At 46.0% G+C, this 24,154-nt stretch overlaps 2 protein-coding genes and 1 non-coding gene across 11 annotated transcripts in view; 2 read left to right on the plus strand and 1 right to left on the minus strand.

Moving 5' to 3' along the window:
• ATXN1 (ataxin 1) overlaps nt 1-21,487 on the plus strand; it is a 419,041-nt gene extending 397,554 nt beyond the window's left edge. For all 9 annotated transcript variants that reach the window (XM_058736063.1, XM_058736061.1, XM_058736064.1 and 6 more), the window contains one exon: nt 13,583-21,487. In XM_058736063.1, the coding sequence (XP_058592046.1) occupies nt 13,583-14,113 (531 nt within the window). In that variant the 3' untranslated portion in view covers nt 14,114-21,487. The remainder of the gene's footprint in view (nt 1-13,582) is intronic.
• LOC131515625 (small nucleolar RNA SNORA40) lies at nt 10,375-10,500 on the plus strand. Its single transcript, XR_009263679.1, has one exon. It is a non-coding gene; the product is annotated as a small nucleolar RNA SNORA40 (small nucleolar RNA).
• Nucleotides 16,564-24,154, minus strand: part of GMPR (guanosine monophosphate reductase) — a 51,688-nt gene continuing 44,097 nt past the window's right edge. Inside the window, exon 9 of the mRNA XM_058736068.1 lies at nt 16,564-17,578. Coding sequence (XP_058592051.1) covers nt 17,488-17,578 — 91 coding nt within the window. The 3' untranslated portion in view covers nt 16,564-17,487. The remainder of the gene's footprint in view (nt 17,579-24,154) is intronic.

Below are 24,154 nucleotides of genomic sequence, written 5' to 3' on the forward strand. Positions count from 1 at the left end.
GGAAGGGCTGCTTGACCTCAGACAATCTACCACGAACCTCCCCTTTGGACGCAGCGGGCCACGGTGGGGAAGGCCCGGGCCTGGTCGAACTACCCACCTTGGCCCGGCGAGCCAAAAATCCACACGGGGACACTGAGGGCATCTCTGCTGACCTCGTGCTCGTAATCAGCACCAAGACCTCATGGGAACCAAACCAGCCCGTGTGAAACTGAGAGGTTTCTCGTTTGGCTGATTATTTGGAGGAGCTGAACTAATTACCGTTGTAGCAAGACGCCCCCAGTGTCGTCTCCAGCTGAAGCTGCAAACGAGGCAGCGTAGGAGAAAAACACTGCTGCCTGTTGGTCCCTGTCCCCGTGGCTCTGCCGTATCCAGCGTGGTCATTCTCTCTGCCCAGGCAGCGTCTCTGCCCCCTGTGCCCAGCCTGCTGCCGTGGGAGAAGACAAAGGGAACTTCAGGTGCGATCCGGCCTCTCGGTGGCCACTCTGGGTCTCCTTCCTCGTGTTCTGCAGCACAGGTAGCACACTGCACCCCAGACAGGAGAGCCCCCCGCCCCTGCTGCCCTCACGCTTGGTGATCCTGCGTAACAGCCCCGGTGGACGACAGGATCGCTTTCCTCGGGCCTCACTCCCAAATATAACAATCCACTTGAAAATCTTTTCCAGGATGGAGCCTGTAAGTCTGTGGCGAGTCCCAGAGGGGACCCCCCAGCACTAGCGTGAGCCAGCGAGGTTCGCTAAGAGAATGGGGCGTCCTCTGCGTGGGAAGCAAGTTAGCTGGTAGGAAGATGCAGGATCTACAAGTAAAAGTACCTGAGTCAGATCGGCCTTCCACTCCAACAATAGTGCGGGGACCTTGTGCACATTGGGCACCAGTGAGTGCACAGATGCTTTATCGTGTATGTTGTCTCAGCCTTCCAGTCGGCTCTCGTGGTGGGAGGAATTAGGGTTGTTGTAAGGATTAAAGAAAACGCGTTCAAAGGAACCAGCACAATATGTAACGCCCAGCGGGCCCTTGAGAATATTACTGCCCCTCCCTTCTTCCAACTTATGTGGCTTTGGCCCTGAGAAGCGAAAAGTTAGCTTCGGAAAAATAAATGAAAGGCTTCACGCTCTGAAAACAATTTATGGGGCGCCTGGGTGGCTCAGTCTGTTGAGCGTCCAACTTCAGCTCAGGTCGTGATCTCACGGTTCATGGGTTCGAGCCCCTCATCGGGCCCTGTGCTGACAGCTCGGAGCCTCGGATTCTGTGTCTCCCTCTCTTGCTCTGCGCCTCCCCCGCTCACGCTCTGTCTCTGTCTCTCAAAAATAAATAGATGTTAAAAACTTAAAAATAAAATAAAAAGAATTTATGGAAGGGGAGGCAGTCTAGAAACAGTCCAGAAAGAAGGGTGACGTTCTCTTAACACGCGCAATAAGCCATTTTTACCCTGCCTGTATTCCTGGGGTGTATTCCCATGAGTGGCCCCCCTGAGCACCCTACCACAATTCCTCCAAGGAAGCCTAAATGACCTGCTAGCCAGTATGCATAGAGACCAACTGTATTTTTCTGAGCATGAGCTGGACTGGAGGGATGCATTGGTGGCCCCGCCATCCACGCAGTAAGAGACCCGGGAATGGAGGTTTCGGGCGCCTCTCTTTTGCCGGGTGCCCGCTGGGGGAGCCCCTGCCCAGGACGGCCCCTCCCAGGGAGGCTTCTGGTTCCATCTGACTCTGTCTGTGAGCAGTCTCCCCACACCCCTGTCTCGGGCTGCCCAGGCTCAACTTTGCTAAAGAGGGACACAAAGCTGGCACAAAGGAACTGTAGTAAATTTTATTTTAATTTTTTTAACGTTTATTTATTTTTGAGAGAGAGAGAGAGAAAGAGAGTGAGCTGGGGAGAAGCAGAGAGAGAGGGAGACACGGAATCCAAAAGCAGGCTCCAGGCTCCGAGCCGTCAGCACAGAGCCCGACGCGGGGCTCGAACTCACGGACCGCGAGATCATGACCTGAGCCGAAGTCGGACGCTTAACCGACTGAGCCACCCAGGCGCCCCTCATTCCACTGTTTCTAACTCGACAGCTGTGTTGTGTGACTCATCAGTGGTAGCATTGTGCTTTAATGGATTAGCTGGTGCCTAAAAATCGCCAGGGCCCTCGTGTGAGCAGCACAGAAGTCTGTGGAGTCCCCTAGCAGCCAAGGCAAGCCGACCCGCCAACATTACACGTGTGGGGCTTGGTGGGAATGAATCCTAATATATCAAAAAAATAGATAGTGACCGCCCTGTGTGCCAAAGCCTGGAGCTGGACCTGTGGCCCGGTTATTGGTGCTAATCCTCCTCTCTGCGTGAGTGCCAGAAAGGCTCCGGCAGAGAAATAGCATCAAACCACAATTTGTTTATGTGTCTGTGTCCCCTTTAAAAAAAAAAAAAAAAAAAAGGAAGGAAAAATGCTCCCCTTTAGCCTATGCATGATATCAGTGCCCCCAACCAGGTGGTCTTACGTGTATTATTGAAGCAGCCTCTCGTTGTTGCTTATAGCCGGTTTTTAATTAATTAGGCTTTATTGTTGAAAGTAGTTTTAAGTTTGGGGGGGGGGGGTGCGGTGGAGCAGAAAGTACACAGATTCCCAGACACATAGTTTCCCCTGTTATTAAAATCTTGCTTCTACGTAGTACGTTGGTTACGGTAGTCGAGCCAGTGTTGATACGTGATTATGAACCTAAGTCAGTAGTTTTCATGAAGGCTCACTCTTTGTGCTCTACATTCTGTGGTTTTGGCAAATACCTAATGTCATGTATTCGGCATTCCTGTATCATCCAGAGTGGTTTCGCTGCCCCCAAAATCTATGTTTCACCTATGCGTGCTCCCTGTCTCCACCCCCGTCCTGGAGCCCTGACAACCACTGATCTTTTCACACGTCTGTAGTTCTGCCTTTTCCAGAATGTCATATAGCTGGAATCACACAGTATGTAGCCTTTTCAGACTGGCTTCTTTCCCTTGGCAATACGCATTTAAGGTTCTTCTATGTCTTTTAGTGGCTTTGAGACGGCATTTCTTTTTAGCCCTGAATAACATGTTGTTTTCCTAAGGCACGCTTTTTAAGACCCCGGGGGGGGGGGGGGGGGGGGAGGGGCAAGTGGGATAGAATCTGTCACCCCAGTGACCTGTTGAGTCAGATCCTAAAGGGGCCTCCCCCGCAGAGGAGGCTCTGGGAGTCAGCCTGCAGTGTATGAGAAGAACCCAACGTATCATTCAGGATTTGTGTCTGGGGGTGTCTCTGAACCAGGGTGTGGGTTTACTGAAAACCCTGCAATGTTTCCACCAAAGCCTGAGTCAGGTTCCGTGTTTAATGTGATTAAATGTTTAAATAGAACACTCGCGGGGCGCCTGGGTGGCTCAGTCGGTTAAGCGTCTGACTTCAGCTCAGGTCACGATCTCGCGGTCCGTGGGTTTGAGCCCCGCGTCGGACTCTGGGCTGACGGCTCAGAGCCTGGAGCCTGCTTCCGATTCTGTGTCTCCCTCTCTCTCTGCCCCTCCCCCGTTCATGCTCTGTCTCTCTCTGTCTCAAAACTAAATAAACGTTAAAAAAAAATTTTTTTAAATAAATAAAAAAAATAAATAGAACACTCGATATTCTTCCACTCGACTGAAGAGTTGTGACTGCTTTTACTAGTGATTTTTAAACACCGAAATAAGTGGGTCTCTCACTTAGCCCTGCTAAGTGGATCATCACTCCAGCGTTGTCTGATTTTCTGGAGGTTGAGAAGGTAGGTAGTCATGCACACTGGCCTTCAAGGAAAGTAGATGGGCGCTTTTTTTTTTTTTTTTTTCCTGCTGGTAAAACAGGATGGAGAATTTCACTTGCGCACGAAGTTGGCGATTGCCAGCGCAATAATTTCACCCAAAGCAAGACATGTTCGTGGAAGCCCAGCCTCTGAGAGATCTCATTGATCCCGGATATCGGCGGAGTTTGGGCCAGTGCCAAGCAAAAATGTTTTGTAAAACAGATGTCCTTCACATTTGTGAAGACAGGGAATTCTTGTGGAGGAAAGGGGAGACATATTTAAACAACAGACGTTTTGTTTTCTTTATATCTTGTTTTTGGTGATATGTACATATGTGTGTATATAGACAGAGCACCAATCTAAGATAGAAAGAGACAACCAAACGGCATAAATATGCGGCTCTGCATGCAGTGTTCAGATGCACTGGTAGTTGACTAAGTAGTTAAAGGAATTTTATTACACTTACACACAGAGGAGCTAAAAATGATCTTCAGAAGCCAGTCATTAGCCAGACCAGGAAGGTGACATTGAATAAATACTCATCAGCCCAGAAGTGAGGCTGCGTTGCCTCCCTGTCTTGATTCACCCGTCCTGAACAGAAATCGGAGGGGATTGTTTTAGAGGTTGGTTGAAGGGGGCTGAAGAGGTGGGGGCAGCGAGCAAAGGGGTGTGCCTGCCGCAGCAGGAGGAGGGCAGGAAAGGGTGGGAGAGGATGAGAGGTAACTCGCCCCTAAAAAGGAGGGTGCTGGCTACAAGGCCTCCAGACATGAAAGACAGAGGGGCCTCAAGCTGACATAGGACAAAAGCTATTCATGGTCACATTTTATCCTGCAGACTGCTCAAAGTGTTTGGGAAAGAATGTATTTATGGGTTGAAAAAAAATGGGCTGTGGCGAGCTGCCAGAAGTTATGTAACGTGCTTCGGTTGTATATGACACTGCCCTCCTTAATATAGTTTCGTTGGGGTTTAATCAGAGACCGTTTGCACCCCAACATGATCATCAAATGAATTAGTGATCGTTAGCCCCTCTGAAAGAGCAAAAGGGAACCCAAGAGTGGAGAGAAGGTAACTGAAGTATGATTCGGTGAGGTCATGACCAGCCTGACAGGGGAGTGATGAGTTAAGGCAGCTATCGCTCAGCCCAGAAAGCTGCCTGTTCAGCGGGGAGCCAGACCCAGGGAAGGTTCTGCTCCTCTCCCTGGGGAGGACGAAAGTCCAATTTAGTCCCAGCTGGTGAAAACAAGCAAGGTCAGGCAGAGCCTTTCAGTGTCTAAACATTGACCTCTGTTGGCCAGTGGTGGCATTGCAGTGTTTTTACACACAGGAAGCAAACGGGGCTGAACATGCCAGAAAGTATCCCACACTCTGGGGATAGAACAATTGAGCAAAACAGGCAACATCTCAGCACCCCCCCCCCCCCGGAGCATATGGTCTTAAGGGAGCCTGGGGGAGTCGGTAAAACAGGCAAACAAATGTATAAGCAAATTTGTATTTTGTTTTCATTTATTTTTTTATTTTTTAACATTTATTTATTATTGAGAGAGAGAGAGAGAGAGAGAGCATTAGCGGAGAAGAGGCAGAGAGAGAGGGGGAGACACAGAATCTGAAGCTGTGCTGACAGCTCAGAGCCTGACACAGGACTCGATCCCACGAACTGCAAGATCATGACCTGAGCTGAAGCCGGACTCTCAACCGACTGAGCCGCCCAGGCGCCCCATCAGCAAATTTTTTAACTAATGCACCAAAAGATAAGAAGTGATAGGAGAAAAAATAAGACAGCCCAGAGAGGGTACGGATACTAGGGACGGAGGGTCATTACTTTAAATAATGGTCAGTGAAGCTGTCTCTGAAAAGGGGAATGGAAGACCATGGTCCACAGGGCAGAAAGGACTCCACACGGAGGGAACATCCAATGCCCAGACCCAGATGCTCAAGTGTCTTTAGAGTTAAAGGATCAACAAGGAGACAAGTGTCGCTATAGTGCAGTGAGTAGGGGCAGGGGCACACGCAGGCCACGTTGGGCTCGTCATGGCAGCTTTTTCTGCCAGGGAGAAGCTGGCTTGGCCAAGGCAGTGGTGGTGGAGGCAGTAAGAAATGGTCTCGTTCTGCATATATTTGGAAGAGGGAACCAAGAGGATTTGCTTGTAATTTGGAGGTGTGCCGTGTGCTAAAGAGCCCAGTACATTGTGACTCCCAGGCCTTTGAGTGGAACCCCTGGAAGATCGGGATGCCATTCACGGAGAGGGGGAAGAACAGAGCAGGCGCCATTGGGCAAGGGCACATCAGGAGGTCAATCTTGGACACGTAAAGCTTGAGTGGCCCATAGACACCCAAGTGGACGCCATCAGCTAACATGGTTGCCATTATCCAACTACGCCTTTGTGAAGTGACTTGTTTCATGTGCACGTCCTGCCTCCCCACCGAAGGCGAGAACTGGATCTTTAACCCCAGGAACTCCTCTCCAGTCCTTAACACTTAGCAGGGGCTCCGGGTTACATAGTGAACGTGACTGCAACCTCTGGAGTGTGAATCCTTGATCAGTAATATTTTGAAGCTCTTGGTACCATAGGGAAGACCCACATGGGTCTCCAGGGCAAACAGTTCACATAGTCGTTGTTCTGGTTTAAAGTAACATCATGTCACCGAATCCCACCATCTATGTTTCATATGGAAAACAGTACCTGTTGGCAATGGCGGCGTGCTTTGAGGTAGATAATGCTCTTCGTCAAGGGAATTTCAAGCAGGTAGACCTTCCCACGTGTATTCTGATGGAAAAATCCCTTGGTGTGATTTCTTCAGGAACTATTAATGATCAGTTCACCTTTAAGAATGCTTACATCCTTCTGACAAACCCAATTATGCAATAAGAATAGGTTTGTTATGAATACTGTAGTGTGCTTATTTGAGATATGTACAACAAGAGTTTGACTTTCACCAAAGAGAGAGAAAATTCTTATTTTAGGGCACATATGCAGACAAAAAAAAATGCATTATCTAGATAATTCAGTCTATGTAATTAGTGAGGATAAATCTTAGCGAGGATAAGTAATTAGTAATTAGTAAGGACAAAAAGAACATTTGGCCTAAGCCATGCAAGTCCACTGCTTACAATGATCAGATTATCGAATAGCCTTTTTTTAAAAAAATATTTATTTATTTTTAAGAGACAAAGTGCGAGTGGGGAAGGGACAGAGACAGAGAGAGAGAGAGAGGAGAGAGGGAGGGAGACACAGAATCCGAAGCAGGCTCCAGGCTCTGAGCTGTCAGCACAGAGCCCGATGCAATACGGGGCTCGAACCCACCAGCTGTGAGGTCATGACCTGAGCCAAAGTTGGACGCTTAACCGACCGAGCCGCTCAGACACCCCTATTGAATAGTCTTTCTCCCCTAATTTGCATAGACCCAGCTGAAGATGGGCGATGTGGCATCTTTTCCCAGGATAACAGAGCTTCTCTGGGAAGAGCCAAAGCCAGAATTTAGGAGGAAGGGACCAAGAGCAAGCCTTTGAAGGGGTAGAGAAGATTTTCCCAAACCTATCCAGGTAGAAATAAATTCTATTATCATCAGCCCTTTAGTCCACATCTCAAATATTCTCCTCTCTCCTCCTCTCTTTTCTTACATGAGTTTTTAGGTTAGGCTGTTCAAGTTATAGACCACGTTGCAGCATTTAATTCTAAGACTTGCCTTTGGAGTTTTGAGATGAAAGAGTAATGAAGGGCTTTCAAAATGCCCCCAAACATTACGGTGTGTATAATGGGAAGCATATGGATCTGCGTCATAGCTGTTGGAATCGTCAGTGATGTTACCTCTTATAAAGGCCTCGAAGACAAGCTCTTCTTAAAAATTAGTCAACAGATACTTGGTAACGTGTAGACGTTTGCAGTGAGATTGGTTTACGCGTAGACAGTAAATGTTGTATTCAGAATATGAACTCTTGGCTGCTCTGAGGAGTTTCTAGAATATGGCTCCCACACCAGGAACCTGTCCATTAGTAGATGTTGGGCTGTCTGTCAGCAAGGAGACAGACTCTACCCAGTAGAAGGGATCATCTAGGAAAAGGCAAAGCCAAAAAAGAGGCCATTGTGTTTAGAAATAGGATTTATGATATTAGGAACATCACATTACCTCCGACTGGTGTTAGGCAGAGATAAGCAAATACGTTCTTTTTTTTAAATATATAGGGGCGCCTGGGTGGCTCAGTCGGTTGGACGTCTGACTTCAGCCCGGGTCACGATCTCGCGGTCCGTGAGTTCGAGCCCCGCGTCAGGCTCTGCGCTGATGGCTCAGAGCCTGGAGCCTGCTTCCGATTCTGTCTCCCTCTCTCTCTGCCCCTCCCCCGTTCATGCTCTGTCTCTCTCTGTCTCAAAAATAAATAAACGTTAAAAAAAAAAAACATTTTAAATATATACATACATACACACACACACACACACACATATATATAATTTATATAGAATATATGTTATATAAATTTATTGTCAAATTGGTTTCCATACAACATCCAGTGCTCATCCCAACAGGAAACAAATAGATTCTTATGAGGTATTTACACTTGAGAACGTTGTTTCTGTGACTTTCAGTTGCAGCTAAAGAATCCCCACTTGAGGGGCACCTGGGTGGCTCCGTCGGTGAAGCGTCCGACTTCGGCTCAGGTCGTGATCTCACACTTCGTGAGTTCGAGCCCCGCATCGGGCTCTGTGCTGACAGCTCAGAGCCTGGAGCCTGCTTCGGATTCTGTGTCTCCCTCTCCCTCTGCCTCTCCCCTGCTTGTGCTCTGTCTCTCTCTCTCACTCTCTCTCTCTCTCTCTCTCTCAAAAATAAATAAACTTAAAAAAAATGTTTTTTAAAGAATCCCCACTTGAAGCAAGATTTGTTCCTTCTGGATGATGTTAACGCTCTAAGAGGTTTGAGATGGGATTTATGGAGCCAGCTCCAAGTGGGTCCTTCCCATTTGGAACTCAGTGGGCGTCCTGATATGATACTGTAACTTGTAGGTATATGTGTACATACATATATGCAAATATACATGTGCGCGTGATGTAATGCAATTCTGTAAGTGAATAGCAGCCTCATCACCCACTTATGTAGGGAGACTAGAATTGTATGAGTAGATGTAAGGCCCCCAGTACTTCACAATTTTCTGAATGATGAAATAAATCCATGAGCTCATGCCATTGGATCTTATTTATTTCAAGTAAACATTTACCACTGTTGGGGGGAGTGGGAATGTTAAATTCCTCTCTTTTAGTGGGACTATAATAGCTTTGTTCACAGGGGCAGAAAGCGGGAGCATATGAAAAGAAAGTGGGTTTGGAGGGCCAAAGACGGGGACTAAATCACTATTCCATGATCTTACAGCTAGGATGTTAGGCAAGTGATCTAATCTGTTGGAGATATAGTTTCTTATTTGTAAAATCGGAACAATAGTACCTTTTTTCCCTAGTCTATTGTGAGCATAAACAAAGTATTTTTTGTGAAGTCCGTACCTAAATGTTTGACAGGTAGTAGACATTCAAGAATCTTTAGCTCTCTTTACATTATTAAAATAGCCCAGAACAATGAAGTTTCCCCCCCGATAATATGCACATTTATACGGGCTCCTGTTCACATGCACACTATAGTAATAAGCTTGCATATAAATTCACTCCAGTTGTCCCCTCTATAAATACTATGCCTTTTATGGAGCAAATACTGTATATCACTTAATAAGTGTGTGTAGAACCAGATAAATCGTAGTTATCCAAAAAGATAAAGTAGATAAACTAGAAAGCCACAATCCATATAAATTACATGGAAATGTGCTACTTTGGGGGTTTGGGGATATTTCATTATTTTTTTAAGTTTATTTATTTATTTTAAGAGAGAGAGAGAGAATCCCAAGCAGGCTCTGCAGTGTCAGCACAGAGCCTGACACGGGCTCAAACTCACAAACCATGAGCTCATGACCTGAGCCAAAATCAAGAGTCAGAAGCTTAACCAACTGAGCCACCCAGGCGCCCCTAGGTTTTGGGGGTATTTTAATTACTTACATGTTTGTGTAGGTGTGCCTGTGTATAAAATTCAACAGAATGTTTTTAATATTATTATAGTCAATATTATTTTGACTTACCTCCATCTATCATTTTCATTGTTCTTCCTTCTTCCCTGCATCTGCAAACTTCCACCTAGATTGATTTTTTTCCTCTACCTAAAGAATACTCCATAGCATTTTCTTTAGTGCAGATCTCTGGTGGTGAATTCTCTTAATTACTATTCATCTGGAAAATGTCTTTATTTTGCCTTCATTCCTGAGGGATCCTTTTGCTCAATATAGGATACTTGGTTGGCAATTCTTTTTCTCTAGTGCTTTAAGGATATTCCATTGTCTTCTGGACAAAACAGTTCCATTTTTTTGTCAGTAACTTTTTCATTTAAGGAATGTCACGTGATTCCTCCCACTGTCAGTCATCTTAGTTCTTCCAAAGTCGGAATCACAATCTTCAAAATAGCCGTTTTAAAAAGAACTTGTGTTCAGTCCACAATTGTCACTTTCACTGCCAAGTTCTTTCGGTTGGGCTTTTCTGATCTCTGCTTGAATATGAACACACATCAAAAATTCCCCACCTGTAATCTTTGCACTTGATGTTGGGCTTGCTTAGCTCATAGACAAAGACTTAGACAAGTGGGAAAAATAAATCCTCTTCTGCAACCCAGAACTCATCGTTGAATGTGAGTTTTGATACAGATAAGAAGGAACATGATACTTAAAATAGTCCCTTGGGGAGCCTGGGGGCTCAGTTGGTTAAGCGTCAGACTTCGGCTCAGGTCATGATCTCATGGTCTGTGGGTTCAAGCTCCGCATCGGGCTCTGTACTGACAGCGCAGAGCCTGGAGCCTGCTTCCGATCCTGTGCCTCCCTCTCTCTCTGCCCCTTCCCTGTTTGCACTCTGTCTCCCTCTCTCACCCAAAAATAAATAAACATGAAAATAATTTACAAAAATAAAAATATTTTTCCTACTTAGGGGTTAGACCTTCTTGAATCTGTGGATTGTCGTCTCATACCAATTTTGGAAAATTTTTAGCAGTTATCTCCTAAAAAATGTCACTTCTGCCCCGTGATCTCTCTCTCCTCCAGGTGGAATGCAACTTATTTGTCTGTTGGGTCTTCTCAGTGTGTCTTCGGAGTCTCAGGGATCTTTGTGTCTCTGTGTCTCATTCTGCATGGTTTCTTCCGAAGCTCAAATTCAGGAATCCAGTTCATTAGTTCTGTCATCAGCCACATTTATTCTGTTGTAAAATTCATTGCGTTTTTGATGTTAGTGAATATATGTTTCTTCATTCTGGAGTTTCCATGGATCTTTGGAACACAGGTTCTAGATCTCTACCAAAATCCTCAAGCTTGTCTTTAATCTCCTTAAATACTATAAGCATAGGTTATTTTTTTTAATATTTTTTGAAGTTTATTTTTGAGAGAGAGAGAGAGAGTGTGTGTCCATGAGCAGGGGAGGAGCAGAGAGAGAGAGGGAGAGAGAGAATCCCAATCAGGCTTCACGCTGTCAGTGCAGAACCAGATGCAGGGCTCAATCTCACAAACCTGTGAGATCATGATGCCGACTGAACCACCCAGGACCCCCCCTTTTTTTAAGTCCTTTTAAAAAATGCTTATTTATTTTTGAGGAGGGAGGGGCAGAGAGAAGGAGACAGAATCCTAAGCAGCCCCCACTGTCAGCGCAGAGCCCGATGCAGGGCTCAAACTCACAAATGGTGAGATCACGACCTGAGTCTAGGTCATTTTAATGTCTGCGTATCTGATGACCCTACATCAGAAGCCCCCGAGGGTCTGTTTCTATTATCTGTTGTTTCTACTGGTTTTTTATTCACGTCCTCTGGTCTATTCGTGGACCTCATCCCTCTTTTTTAATTGAATGTCTTTCTTTTACTTGGAAATAATTGCAAATAATTATTTTTACTTGGAAACAATTCAGACCTTACCTGATTTTAGGGGCTAGGATGATTAAAATCTGAGCTTCAGACTTTGAGAAGGCCTGTCTGCTTCTGGCTCACCTCACTTCTAGAGTGTAGAGCACTTTGGAGTCACAGCCCAAAAGAGTGGAGCTCACCAGAGAGCATCCTCCCCTTGATATACCTGAAGGGTACCCTGAATTTCATTCCCTTCTCCTCCCCACCCCCACCATGCTCTTGAGATTACCAAAAGTCCAGACCACTTGGTTTTGAAACTACTCCAGTCTGGAATGTGCAAATGCCCTTGGAGGAAAATAGCCCTAAACACCAGGTTTAAATCTCTAGACTGTTACCCTTTCCCTGAACCTTCCCCGGTGACTTTTCACTACCTTATTTTCTGTCTAGTGCCATAAGAAATCGTTTTTTTACATTTTGCCCTTAGTTTTTGTTTACTTGGGTTTTGTTCAGAGTATTTGGTTGTCCTCAGCAAGAAAGAAGATTGGTCCGAATTACCTATGCTGCTACTTCTAGAAAAGCCACTGAAAATTGCCTCTTTAAAACGACTTTATGGGTTTTCTTTCTTTTTTGTGTAGCATAAAGTTGAAGAACATAAATTTCTAGGAAAATTAAACTTTTAGAACCTCAAGTGCATTTCAGCCTTACTTAATGGCAACAGTAAGACCTTCACTGGACAGTTTGCAAACCCCTACACCCGCTGTCTCTTTGCCTTTTGTTCATGTATCTTCACTTCCAGGAACGTCTTCTCCTTGCATCCACACCTGTACTCCACCCTGATTATTTCTTAAAACTCAGCACAGTGTATTAGACTTCCTTAATCACCTCTTCTTCAAACCGGTCTATGCCTTTCCTCTGCCCTCCAACAACTTAATATTGTAGTAAAGTATTATCACCCCACTCGCCACATTGATTGGCAGTTACTCCGTTCATGGACCTCTTCTGCCTGCTTGATTGTGAACTACTCTGGGACCAGGACGTTTTCAGCTTATTTACTTGGCATAGTGCGTGCATAGCACACGGTGGCAGAGAAAACAGCAGCTTTTGGGAGGAGAGTGAGCGCCCCCCATTTTGGGGAGTGGTTTTCAAACCAATGCACAGCCTGATTTGAGTACCTGGAACTTGACCTTGGACGGGCCAAGTACTTGCTCTCTCTGCCCAGTTTACCCTCTCCCCAACACTGCCCACCCCTCAATCCTCTCGAAACGCTGCCCAGCCTTCGGGGTCCCAGGAAAACGGGGAAGCCCTGCCTGTTTCCTCCAGCCTTCACCGGCTCTGCTCTCCCCGGGTTTTGAGTACAAGGCTCATTTATCCGATAAATATTTATTAAGCATCAGCCATACACCAGGTCTCCTTTTAGGGGCCAGGGATACAGTGATATAAACAGGTAAGTGCTGCCTGGTGGACCTTACATACAGCCTCATTCTGATTCCTAATCAGCTCTGTCGTACGTGAGAATGGCATTTGCCCAGTGAGCGGATAAAGTGCAAGACTGTATCTTGTGCTCCAGGGCTGAACACTGAGCACCTGTTCCATTGCCCTTGAGGGCCGATCCATTTGTTTTAAGGGAGGCCAGCTATAGAGCTGATACTCAGTAAAATGATACTGTCAACACTAAATGGACTTTTTTTTTTTTTTTTTTTTACTGGCTTCTACCCAGCACCTATATATGGTAAATACAGGTACAGGAAAAAATTAAGGGCCTCATTTGCGTGTGTTGGCGGATGAGGATCGTGGAACAGTCTTATTCCCTCCCCCGCCCCCCTTTGGCTTAGGCACGTGGGCGTGTATGAACTAAAAACAAGACTAAAATGTCTTCATTTGTTTCCTTCTTCTTTGCTCTCTGTCTCTCACTGTCTCCGCAGGTCAGCGTGGAGGTTTTGGTAGAGTACCCTTTTTTTGTGTTTGGACAGGGATGGTCATCCTGCTGTCCAGAGAGAACCAGCCAGCTCTTTGATCTGCCGTGTTCCAAACTCTCTGTTGGGGATGTCTGCATCTCACTGACCCTCAAGAACCTGAAGAACGGCTCTGTTAAAAAGGGCCCGCCCGTGGATCCGGCCAGCGTCCTGCTGAAGCATTCAAAGACGGACAGCCTGGCGGGCAGCAGACACAGGTACACCGAGCAGGAGAACGGCATCAACCAGGGAAGCGCCCCGATGCTGTCCGAGAACGGCGAACTCAAGTTTCCAGAAAAAATAGCATTGCCTGCAGCGTCCCTGCTCACCAAAATCGAACCCAGCAAGCCCACGGCAACCAGGAAGAGGAGGTGGTCGGCGCCCGAGACCCGCAAACTGGAGAAGTCGGAAGACGAGCCACCTTTGACTCTTCCTAAACCTTCTCTAATCCCTCAGGAGGTTAAGATTTGCATCGAAGGCCGGTCTAACGTAGGCAAGTAGAGGCAGCGTGGGGAAAGGAAATTCGGCTCTCCCTTCTCATTTGTATCCAGATTACTGTACTGTAGGCTAAATAACACAGTATTTACATGTTACCCTCTTTAGGTTTCTGTTATAACCTTGTCATTAGAGTTACAGCTGGTGTTGCAGCAGGAGACCGGGGCACGTGCTTTTCCAGGAGTGACAGCGGCAGGTGGGGGGAGGGGGGAAGGGCAGGGCCCGCGCAGGCTCCGGGCGTCCTGGGAGAAAGGAACGTGGCTTCCGAGCACCTGCCTTTTCCAGCTGCGAGGAAGCCGCGGCCCGGGCGCTGACTTCCGCCGGTTTCCTGTGCAGGTTCTGCGGGCAGGGAGCTGCCGGGGAGGGGAGGAAGGGGGCGTGTGGGCGTGCACTTGGGGGGCGCGGGTGCAAGGCGGGGGTGGAGGGTGTCTCCTTCCCTCTGCCTCCCTCTGCTTCCCTCTCTCTGGCACGGGCCTGGAGGTCCCGCCAGCAGGGCAGGGTCCTGGCGAGGGCCTCACGTGCAAAGCAAACATCAGGAACCCGGGTGCAGGGCCTGCTAGAGAGGCGTCCGACAGCAGACGGAAAGCCAACCGTGTAAAAGGACCTTTTTTTTTTTTTTCCCCTCCAACATATTTTACAATAAAAGCAACTTTTAATCCTATAGAGATATATTTCCCCCTATGGGGCCTGACTGCACTGATATTTTTTTAGAGCAACTGCCACACGTGGGATTTCGTTTCTGCTTTACCAAGTGCAGTGATGTCGCCCGGGTGTCACGGTGGGCAGCGCAGCTTGGCGCTCCGCGCGGCGGGGGGCGGGGGCGGGGGCGGGGCGCTGCGGGGGAGCGGACCGCCCACTCTGGATTCTGTGCAGTGTTAGGAAAACCAATCAGGTTATCACATTGACTTCGCTCAAACCGCCCTGCGGAGAGCCGCGGAAGCGCTCCTCATTGGGTTTGCAAAATCTGGTCTTTTAACTCTAGTACTGTTTATAGTTCATGACTATGGACAACTCGGGTGCCACGGGTGCCACTTTTTTTCAGATTCCAGTGTGACGTGAGGAATTAGATTTTGAAGATGAGCATATATATATTACTATCTCTAAGCACTTAAAATGCTGTTCACACTTTATTACCAAGCATCTTGGTCTATCATTCAACAAGTACTGTATCTCCCTTTAAACTCTTTGGGAAGAAAAAACAAAACAAAACAAAAAAAATATATAAGTTGCTTTCTTTTTTTTTTTTTTTTTTTTTTTTTTCAACACTGTAACTACATTTCAGGTCTGCAGAGTTTCTCACGAGCAAGATATTGGAAGTTTCAATGTGGTTTAAAGGGATGAATGTGAATTATGAACTAGTATGTGACAATGAATGACCCCCAAGTACAGCCTGACAGGATGTACTTTTCACTTTGATGTTTGAGAAAGAAGTGAAGGCATATATGCAGAGCTGGCAGAGAAACTGAGAGAAAAGGGATGGAAAAAAGAATACTCATTTTTGTCCAGTGTTTTTCTTTGTAAGATGAACTTTTAAAAAACCTTGCGATTTGCACATCTTGAGTTTATAATTTGTGTGATATTCCTGCAGTTTTTATCCAATAACATTGTGGGAAAGGTTTGAGGGACTGAACGAGCATAAATAAATGTAGCAAAATTACTTTCTAACCTGCCTAAACTCTAGGCCATTTTATAAGGTTATGTTCCTTTCAGAATTCATTTTGGTCTTTCTACATCTGTCACAAAAAAAAAAACCAAAAAAAACCAAAAAAAACACAAAAAAACAAAAACAAACAAAAAAAAAAACAGGTCTTAGCAGGACAACTCTGAGAATTTTCTTCAGACTCGTTGAGAGAGTTTTCCATAAAGACATTTATATATGTGAGCAAGTTTTTTTTAAATTACTTTATTGTTGTTATTAATGTTATTTTCAGAATGACTTTTTTTTTTTTTTTTTTTCCATCTGAAATCAAATCGAGATTCAATGTTTGGTACAAACCCAGAAAGGGTATTTTACAGTTTAAGCCTTTCATCCCCAGAGACCTGAAATATTGTTTGTGGGTTTTGGGCGTGTGTCTTAAAGTGCTTTAAAAAAATTACAATAATAAGGTTTTATAAGTAACGAGAAATTTTTAAATATTCTCACTTGGAGTGGCTGCAACTTATCTGAACAAATACTTCATCAGATCTTTCTCTTACTGCTGAAAGTAGTACTTCTTCCATTTTACAAATTAAAAAAATAATTTCTAATAACCCACATTTTGGCTATCTAGTATCTCATTACATTTAGCTCTTACAAGAACTTAATGATATTTATAAACCATTTTCTGGGGTGTACCAAAAACATTTGCATAGGTTTAGAATAGCTAGAACTTTCTTTGGATTTCATGAGCCTCTCAGCATGCTAGCAGAGAGCTGGGCGAGCCCATTCTTGCGGTCATACTGCTTGTTTAGAGCTGGTTTTTGTTTTTGTTTTTAAAGTTTCTGCTCAGAGACCTTGCTTAATCTTCCATATATTCTGCTCAGGGCACTTGCAATTTTAGGTTTCGTTTTTCTTTTTTGTTTTGTAACCTTTAATGGTAAGAGGAATATGGGGCTGCCATATACACTTCGTCCTCCTCAATAGCACTATTCACAGAAACTCACGCGGACGCAGAAACACGCATCACCGCCTTTCGACGCAACTTCCAGTACTGTGCTAACTGGATCCTCAACACCAACACTAAAAATGGGAAAACAGACACGGTTCGGAGCAATAGGAACATCATCGTAATTTTTGTGCTTCTATTTCAGGTATAGGAATTCTTAAATAATTGGTTCTTTCTAAACATCATCCCATTTCACGCTCTGGCTTTTTTGGTGTGTGCAACACTTCCCGTGCCAACAGGTCCGACCAGGGTGCTCTAGTTAAAGCCCATTCCCCATCCAGCCCGTCTTCCCCATTCTGGCCAGAGAAGGGCTGGAGGGAAGGAACCGGGAAGGAGAGCAGCTCCCGCCGTGAGCTCCCCACCACGGATGCTGAGTGCTGGGGAGGGGAGCTTTCAGGAGCCCCATGTGTATGTCACCCTGTTGCAGAAAGAGCCAGTAAAGGAAGGCTAGGGGACCAGCCCGAGTCCCTCTGTCACCGTGAAGAATAGTGAACGCGCAGTGTGGGGAGGAAGCAGGTAGATTCATTTCTAAGGCACACCGTGGAGCAAAGAGAACCAAGATCCACCCGTTCTCCAAGGTGTTTTCCAGAGCAGGTGGGTCCCTCCTCCGGTCTGTGTCCTGGAGACTTTGAGCTGTGCCTCAGAGCACGGGTGGGAAGCGTGGCCCGATGTGTGTGTGTGCGCTCTGAACATGCAGCCAGCCAGTGGCCATGGAGGGGCCCCTTTGAGCAATGGTCACCACTCCTTAGTGGCAGCTTTCCCTTCAAATAGGAAGAACATCCCAAGGACAGGGAACCTCCTCTTGTTGGCAGACATCGGCCAGCTCCTGTGTAGCAAACATGACAATGAGAAGCATAGAAATTCTTCAGTGCCGTGCAGCTCACAAGGATCAGCCATGTGCCTCTGTACTATGTCCGCTTGGCAATATCTACTGACAACCATCTCCAGTTCTTTCTTTCCTGTTTTCCATTTCTAAACTAATAACAGCAGGCCTTTTGCGTTTACAGTGGAACACAATCACCAAGAAATCAGTCAGGGCGAAAAGAAAAAAAAAAAAAAAAAAGAAACCAACAATCAAGAACCTCTCTTTCTAGGGATTTCTAAATACATTAAAGGACTGTTCCTTAGAATGTTTAACGTAAGAATTATTTCAGTTTGTTTGGGCCACATTGCGGGGGCGGGGGGAGATAAAAGATGGATGCCACTTACCTCAAACCTTTTAAAGTGGAAATCCAAATTGCATTTTTGTTGGGACTTTCAGAATCATTTTCGATGTTGGTCAATTTTTTGTTTTGTTTTGTTTTGCCCAACTCAACCCAGTTGGGCGTGGGAGGATTGGATTTTTTTTTTTTTTTCGTTGCCGTGGATCCCATTTCTAAGTCTGAATTGTGACCCGCTATGTTTTCTGTTAGGTGAGTGTGTTGGGTTTTCCCCCCACCAGGAAGTGGCAGCACCCCCTTTTCCCCTACAAGGAACTCTGCGGAACCTTTCTCACCTCTTACTCAGGGACGGGGCTGGTGTGTGTGTGGTACACTGACGTGTCCAGAAGCAGCACTTTGCTGTGGAGGAGGCTTGTACAATTTCAAGGAATGTTTGGATTTCCTGCATCTTGTGGATTACTCCTTAGATACTGCATAGATTGCAATATAATGCTGCATGTTCAAGATGAACAGTAGCTCCTAGTAATCATACAATTTACTCTTTGCACATAGTTTGATCTTTACTGAAATGTGTTGCCAAAATTTATTTTTGTTGTTGTAGCTTTGGAATTTTTTTTTTTTGTCTGTTTTTTAAGGAAACAATTGACAATACCCTTTAACATCTGTGACTACTAAGGAAACCTATTTCTTTCATAGAGGAAAAAAAAAATCTCAAAATGCTTTTGAAGACACTAATGCCATGTATTTCAGATGTGGGAGAAACAGCAGAGTTCTTGGACAGGAGGCCAGGCTTTGTGAGCCGTGTTGGTTGTCATGGCTACTGTTTCGTGAACCGCACGCAGCTCAACAAACTGGTCTGTTCTCTCCCAGAACCCTTTGCATTTCTATTTCCTAGTCACCCATGATGATTCCAGGTGGAAGAAGGGCCCGCAGTCTCGTGGCCCAATCCGGCGCCTTCAGCGGTGATATAAAAGGAAAGGAAATTACGCTTTTTATTTTTTAAAGTGGAGTGGGGGCCTTTGCTTCCACCTTTGTGTTTTTAACCCAGATTTTCTGAAATAGAGAATTTAGGAACACATCAAGTAATAACTATACAGAAAATATACTTTTTTATAAAGCACATGCATATGCTATTGTGTTGGGTTGGTTTCCTCTCTTTTCCGCGGACAGTGTTGTGTTTCTGTTGATAGGGAAACTCCAAAGAATTTGCACACCTCCACTCCGGAGCTGAGATTTCTTTTACATAGATGACCTCGCTTCAAATAACGTTACCTTACGGATAGGATCTTTTCTTGTAGCACTATACCTTGTGGGAATTTTTTCTTTCTTTCTTTCTCTCTCTCTCTCTCTCTCTCTTTTTTTTTTAAATGTACACCTAATTTGAGAAGCTGAAGAAGAAAAAATTTTGAAGCACTCACTTTGAGGAGTACAGGTAATGTTTTCAAAAATTGCACAAAAGAAAAATGAATGTCGAAATGATTCATTCATTCAGTGTTCGAAAGACATGGATCTGTTGAAACAATGAGTTTCATACCTTGTTTGTAAAAACAGAAAAAAAGCATAAAGGTTGAAAGTTACATGTTGGTTTTTTTTTTTTTTTTTTTTTTTGTATATAGAAATTTGTCATGTCTAAAATTATCAGACTTGTGTGGTTATGGCCTGGAAGAATTACTAGGTAAAAGGCTCTTAAACTATACCTACGCTTCCTTTATGTTTTTGTTACATAGAGCCCTCTTCGGAGGGAGGGCAACTCTGTATTCTGAAATTTGAGAATACTGTTCATTCCTGTGCTGAAAGTACTTCTCTGAGCTCCTTTCTTGGTTTAAACTCTCAAGCCATTGCAGCTCCTTTTTCTTCAGAGATCTTGTTTCACATTGTCAGCACTTCCTGTTTCAATAAACCCAAAGAATATAATCCTGAACAAGAAGTGTTTGTAACAAGGGATCCTAGCTACCAGTAAAACAGAACTCATTATGAGGACAAAAAAAAAAAAAGAAAAAAAAAGAAAAGTTCAGCCTTCTTTCTCCACCCCCCCCCCGCACCTCATTTAAATGGGGGGTACAAACAAGAATTTCAATTGCAATGCTTCATTTTACTTTAATTTGGGGGTTTTTTTCTTTAATCTTGAGGCCAAAATACCCAGTAAAACACGGAACAACTTCTCAGAAGAGTCCTGTTCTGTCCCAGACACAAAGCAGCCAGCAGAAACTGGACAGCTGTGGGGACATTGAACAAACCCACCTACAGTTCTTAAATTCAGAATCTCAGCCCCTCCCTTACCATTCAATGCAACGTTTCTGGTAGCTGACATTCACCTGTACGATGGCGGGAGGGAACAGCGGCTTCAGTTTTTCACGTCCTTCGTGACTTGCGTACAAATGGTTCAGCTGTATTAAGATTAAGTGCATTTGGCCAATAGGTAGAATCAACACAGCAACAGTCTCTAAGAATTTCCGTCACTTTTCTTATCCGAAAGGACTTGAGTCTTCCACTGCAGATAATCGGAGACTTCACCCAAGTTTTCTTCCCCTTTAGTTTTGTTTGCTGTCTGGATGGCCAACGAGCCGGTCTCCTTTTCCATGGCCAGTCTGAAGGTTTGCGTTGGAAGTGCTGCTTACAGCATTCCTTGCCGGGCTAATACACCGTCCTCCGGGAATATCAAGTCTGACGTGACTGACGCTGGCTTAGAGCTGTGTCTTTACACGGCCGTTATCAAGAAGCTGGGCATGTACGTTTCCTCTGGTTCTTCCAGGAACCACTGCTCTCATTATCTGGTCCAGGAATGGGGTAAACTGTTCAGTCCGTGAACATTTAGTTTGACACCTATACATTCGGTCCCGCGAATACTGCCCTTCTGGGGTGGTTTCTTCCGGCTCGGTGTTCACCTGTAAACCCATGTAGGGTCAAGTGAATGGAGGTCTCGGGAGAGCCCTGCCAGTATCCGTGGTGGCCTTGGTTTAAGACAGTCCTAACTTCTGGCCAGTGGGGCCCTGGCCCCGGAGCCATCTCTGAGATTCGTACCACTGTTTTACTATCAGATCATTACCCACCAAACTTCCAATCGTATGCCTCCCACCGGCCAAGGGAAAAGAGACACCAGAACTTTGGGGCAATATCAGACTGACACGGCCAGTACAGAGGAGAACTAGGGAAGGAATGTTTTGCACCTTACTGAAAAGAAAACTTTTAAGTGCATACATAGTTAAGAGCTTTTATTGTGACAGAACTTTTTTCCATATGCGTGCATACTCTCTGTAATTCCAGTGTAAAATATTGTACTTGCACTAGCTTTTTTAAAACAAATATTAAAAAAAAAATGGAAGAATTCATATTCTATTTTCTAATCGTGGTGTGTCTATTTGTAGGATACACTCGAGTCTGTTTATTGAATTTTATGGTCCCTTTCTTTGATGGTGCTTGCAGGTTTTCTAGGTAGAAATTATTTCATTATTATAAGAAAACAATGTTTGATTCAAAATTTGAACAAAATTGTTTTAAACAAATTGTCTGTATACCAGTACAAGTTTATTGTTTCAGTATACTCGTACTAATAAAATAACAGTGCCAATTGCAAATGTGTGTCCTTGCCTCTGTCAGGTGTTTCAAGACAAGGTTGAGAAAAGAATGGTAACCCCCGCCCCCTCGCCAGATCAGCCCCGCGGTGATCGCCGAGTCCCGTGGCAGTGGGGAGTGGATGCAAGGCATTGCCTTTCCTAGGAATGCTTTTCGGGGAGGTGGGGAGGAAGGCTTGGCCACGCAGGAGATGAGAGCCTGAGATAAAAGGCACGTTTCAACACCCGCTTTGGGCTTATTCAGTTCACGTTTATTTCCTCCTAGCTGAACAATGCTGTTTACAAGAGATCTTTGTTTCTAGACAGCATTTGGCAGCTTCACGGGACTCCAGTGGCCTTATCCATACGTTCTGGAACAATGTTGCTACACACTGGTTAGTGGTCCCAAGGTGGAAAGTTCCTTCGGATTTCCTTGAGCTCATGCCTGTTAAAAAAACTCAGCAAGCCAGGGGGACCTCCTGACATGCGGAAAAGGAGCCCCCATTTGTCTCAAGAGCGCTGCTCGGTAGGTTTCCCCTGTGTCCACTCTCAGGGAGATGCGGCTTAGTTACCCCAGAAACTAATTCCCCGGAGACCCATGCCCGCGGCGGCGCCCCCCCCCCCCCCCCGCCCCTCATCTGCACGTGTGGCTATCAAATCCTTCTGCAGAGACGGAAGGGAGTTCTCAGTGCTAAATTCAGGGTTCTCACTGAGCCCAGGGAGGAGCGGGTAACCCCTTTCCTCTTGCTGTCTTCCTGGTTAGATGTTTGGGGGCGGGGAGCTCGCCAAGACTCTCCTCTGGAGACTTGGCATTGAGGCCCCGATGAGCTGTGAGCATTAGTGCTGAAAAGAGTATGCACGGCACCGGGGTGGGGGGGTGGGGGGGGGGGGTGGATCCGGGGGACCTTGCAGCCCACGAGGGGGTGGGTCCTGCCCCTCCCTCCAGGGCGGTCTGGACGGACGTGCCACGTGCTACGGGCAAGTCTAGGGAAAGCAGCCTGAGTCACCGCCTTCCCCGCTGATGTAATACTCGATGCTTACGGTTCTGAGAGGTTGGGGCCCAGTGGCTACAGACTTGGCTCAAATGTTCACACGAGGGGAAAAGCGGTTTCACGTCCGGCAATGGGACGGGCCTCGAAACCACCAGATGCATAGCAGGAACGGCCCCTGGTGCACGGCGTCTCACTCGCGGACACCTTCCGGCACCCACTCCTGCACCGGAAGGCCTGGGGGCGGCGGTTGAGCACTCGGGCACCCAGCGCCGCACCTAATACCCCATCCGGGGCTCCCCGGGGCCCAGCGCTACTGGAGGCAGAGATGCACGTACGAAGGCAAAGCACGACGGGGCCTTCGAGGAGCTTTTTGCAAAATCTCTGCTTCCAAGTGATTCGCTTCCCTCAACACTAGCTCAGCAAGGGACCTGCCTCCAGCAGGTGAAAACCAAGAGCAGAGAGCGTACAAAATCTTTACACAAGATGGATAAGGCAGGCACAGGCCTCTGCAAAGACCACAGCCCATACTGGGTCGATGGGCATCCCCGTCCCAGACCCCTCTGCGTGTAGCACCGCAGCCGGATGTAAGAGGGGGACAGGGGTGAGCCCAGGCTAAGCAAGGGGTGCCCAGAAAGTTCCCTTACTACCGCTAGTACATTTTGCATGGATTTCTTTTAAGATCTCCCTTCTTTTACTTCTCTCCCTTATTGCAACAGAGAATCTCTTAAACTCACGAGCTTGAGTAGAAACCATCTTCCACAGGAACAGTGTGGGACTCAGACCTCAGACAAGCAAACGGAAAACATGGGGTGCCTCCAGCAAAACCCCACATCTTGCTCTATGTTGAAACAGCCTCCAGACCCTCATCTCAAACGTGTAGCCAATTCACGTTTCCACAAGTACAGTAACTATTCCTAATGGAGTCAGGGGCGAAAAGTTTTACAACAGTGTTGAAGGTGCTGAACCCATACATGCGTTCTTAGAAGACTACAAATGGATGGATAGTTTCCTGGAACATTATGGTTTCGATGGATTCTTTGTATGGTGTCAGTCACCGTGGACATCGGTGTCCTTACCACGGTAGCACTGTGTGATCCTTCTCTATTCCAGGAGAGTCACTTAATTGTTTAAAGGAAAATGCACTCTCGCGCCTGCTCTAAACCTTGTTTAAAAGAAAAGAAAGTAAAACATCCTGGTCTGCATATACTTTCCAGTCTTAATCCTCAAGCAATGCCTCCAAAGAAGTGGCCACTGTTAACAAATCCACGTTCACGGTTTCAAGAAGTGCCATAGTGGACACTCCTCCAAGGCCCAGGTCCTTTCTCCCAGAAAATAGCATTGTCACCAGTGAACTGACCACTTTACAATAATACCTTTCTTGAGAATATTGATGGCCCCGAGAAGGGAATAATTCTCACTCCTAATTTAAGTCAATGACTTCCGGGAAGCCACAGGTCAAGGTGTTTGCGGTCTTTCAGCGGGATTCCACTTGCCCAGGTTTTGGTGGATGACCTTTCCACCAAACATCCCACGGAGCTCCAAAATAACTTACAATCTAAGAGAGAGGCCAGCCTGACAGGTCGACACGGAGGAGGGAGGAGATGAAGGGAAAACAAAACGCAATGAAAAACCGGGACAGGGACAGGGTCCTCACTCAAAGCAGCATCGACCTTATGGTGACAGATACCTGTTCCCAGAA

The sequence above is a fragment of the Neofelis nebulosa genome, chromosome 6 (assembly GCF_028018385.1).
Source record: "Neofelis nebulosa isolate mNeoNeb1 chromosome 6, mNeoNeb1.pri, whole genome shotgun sequence".
NCBI classification, from domain to species: Eukaryota; Metazoa; Chordata; class Mammalia; order Carnivora; family Felidae; genus Neofelis; species Neofelis nebulosa.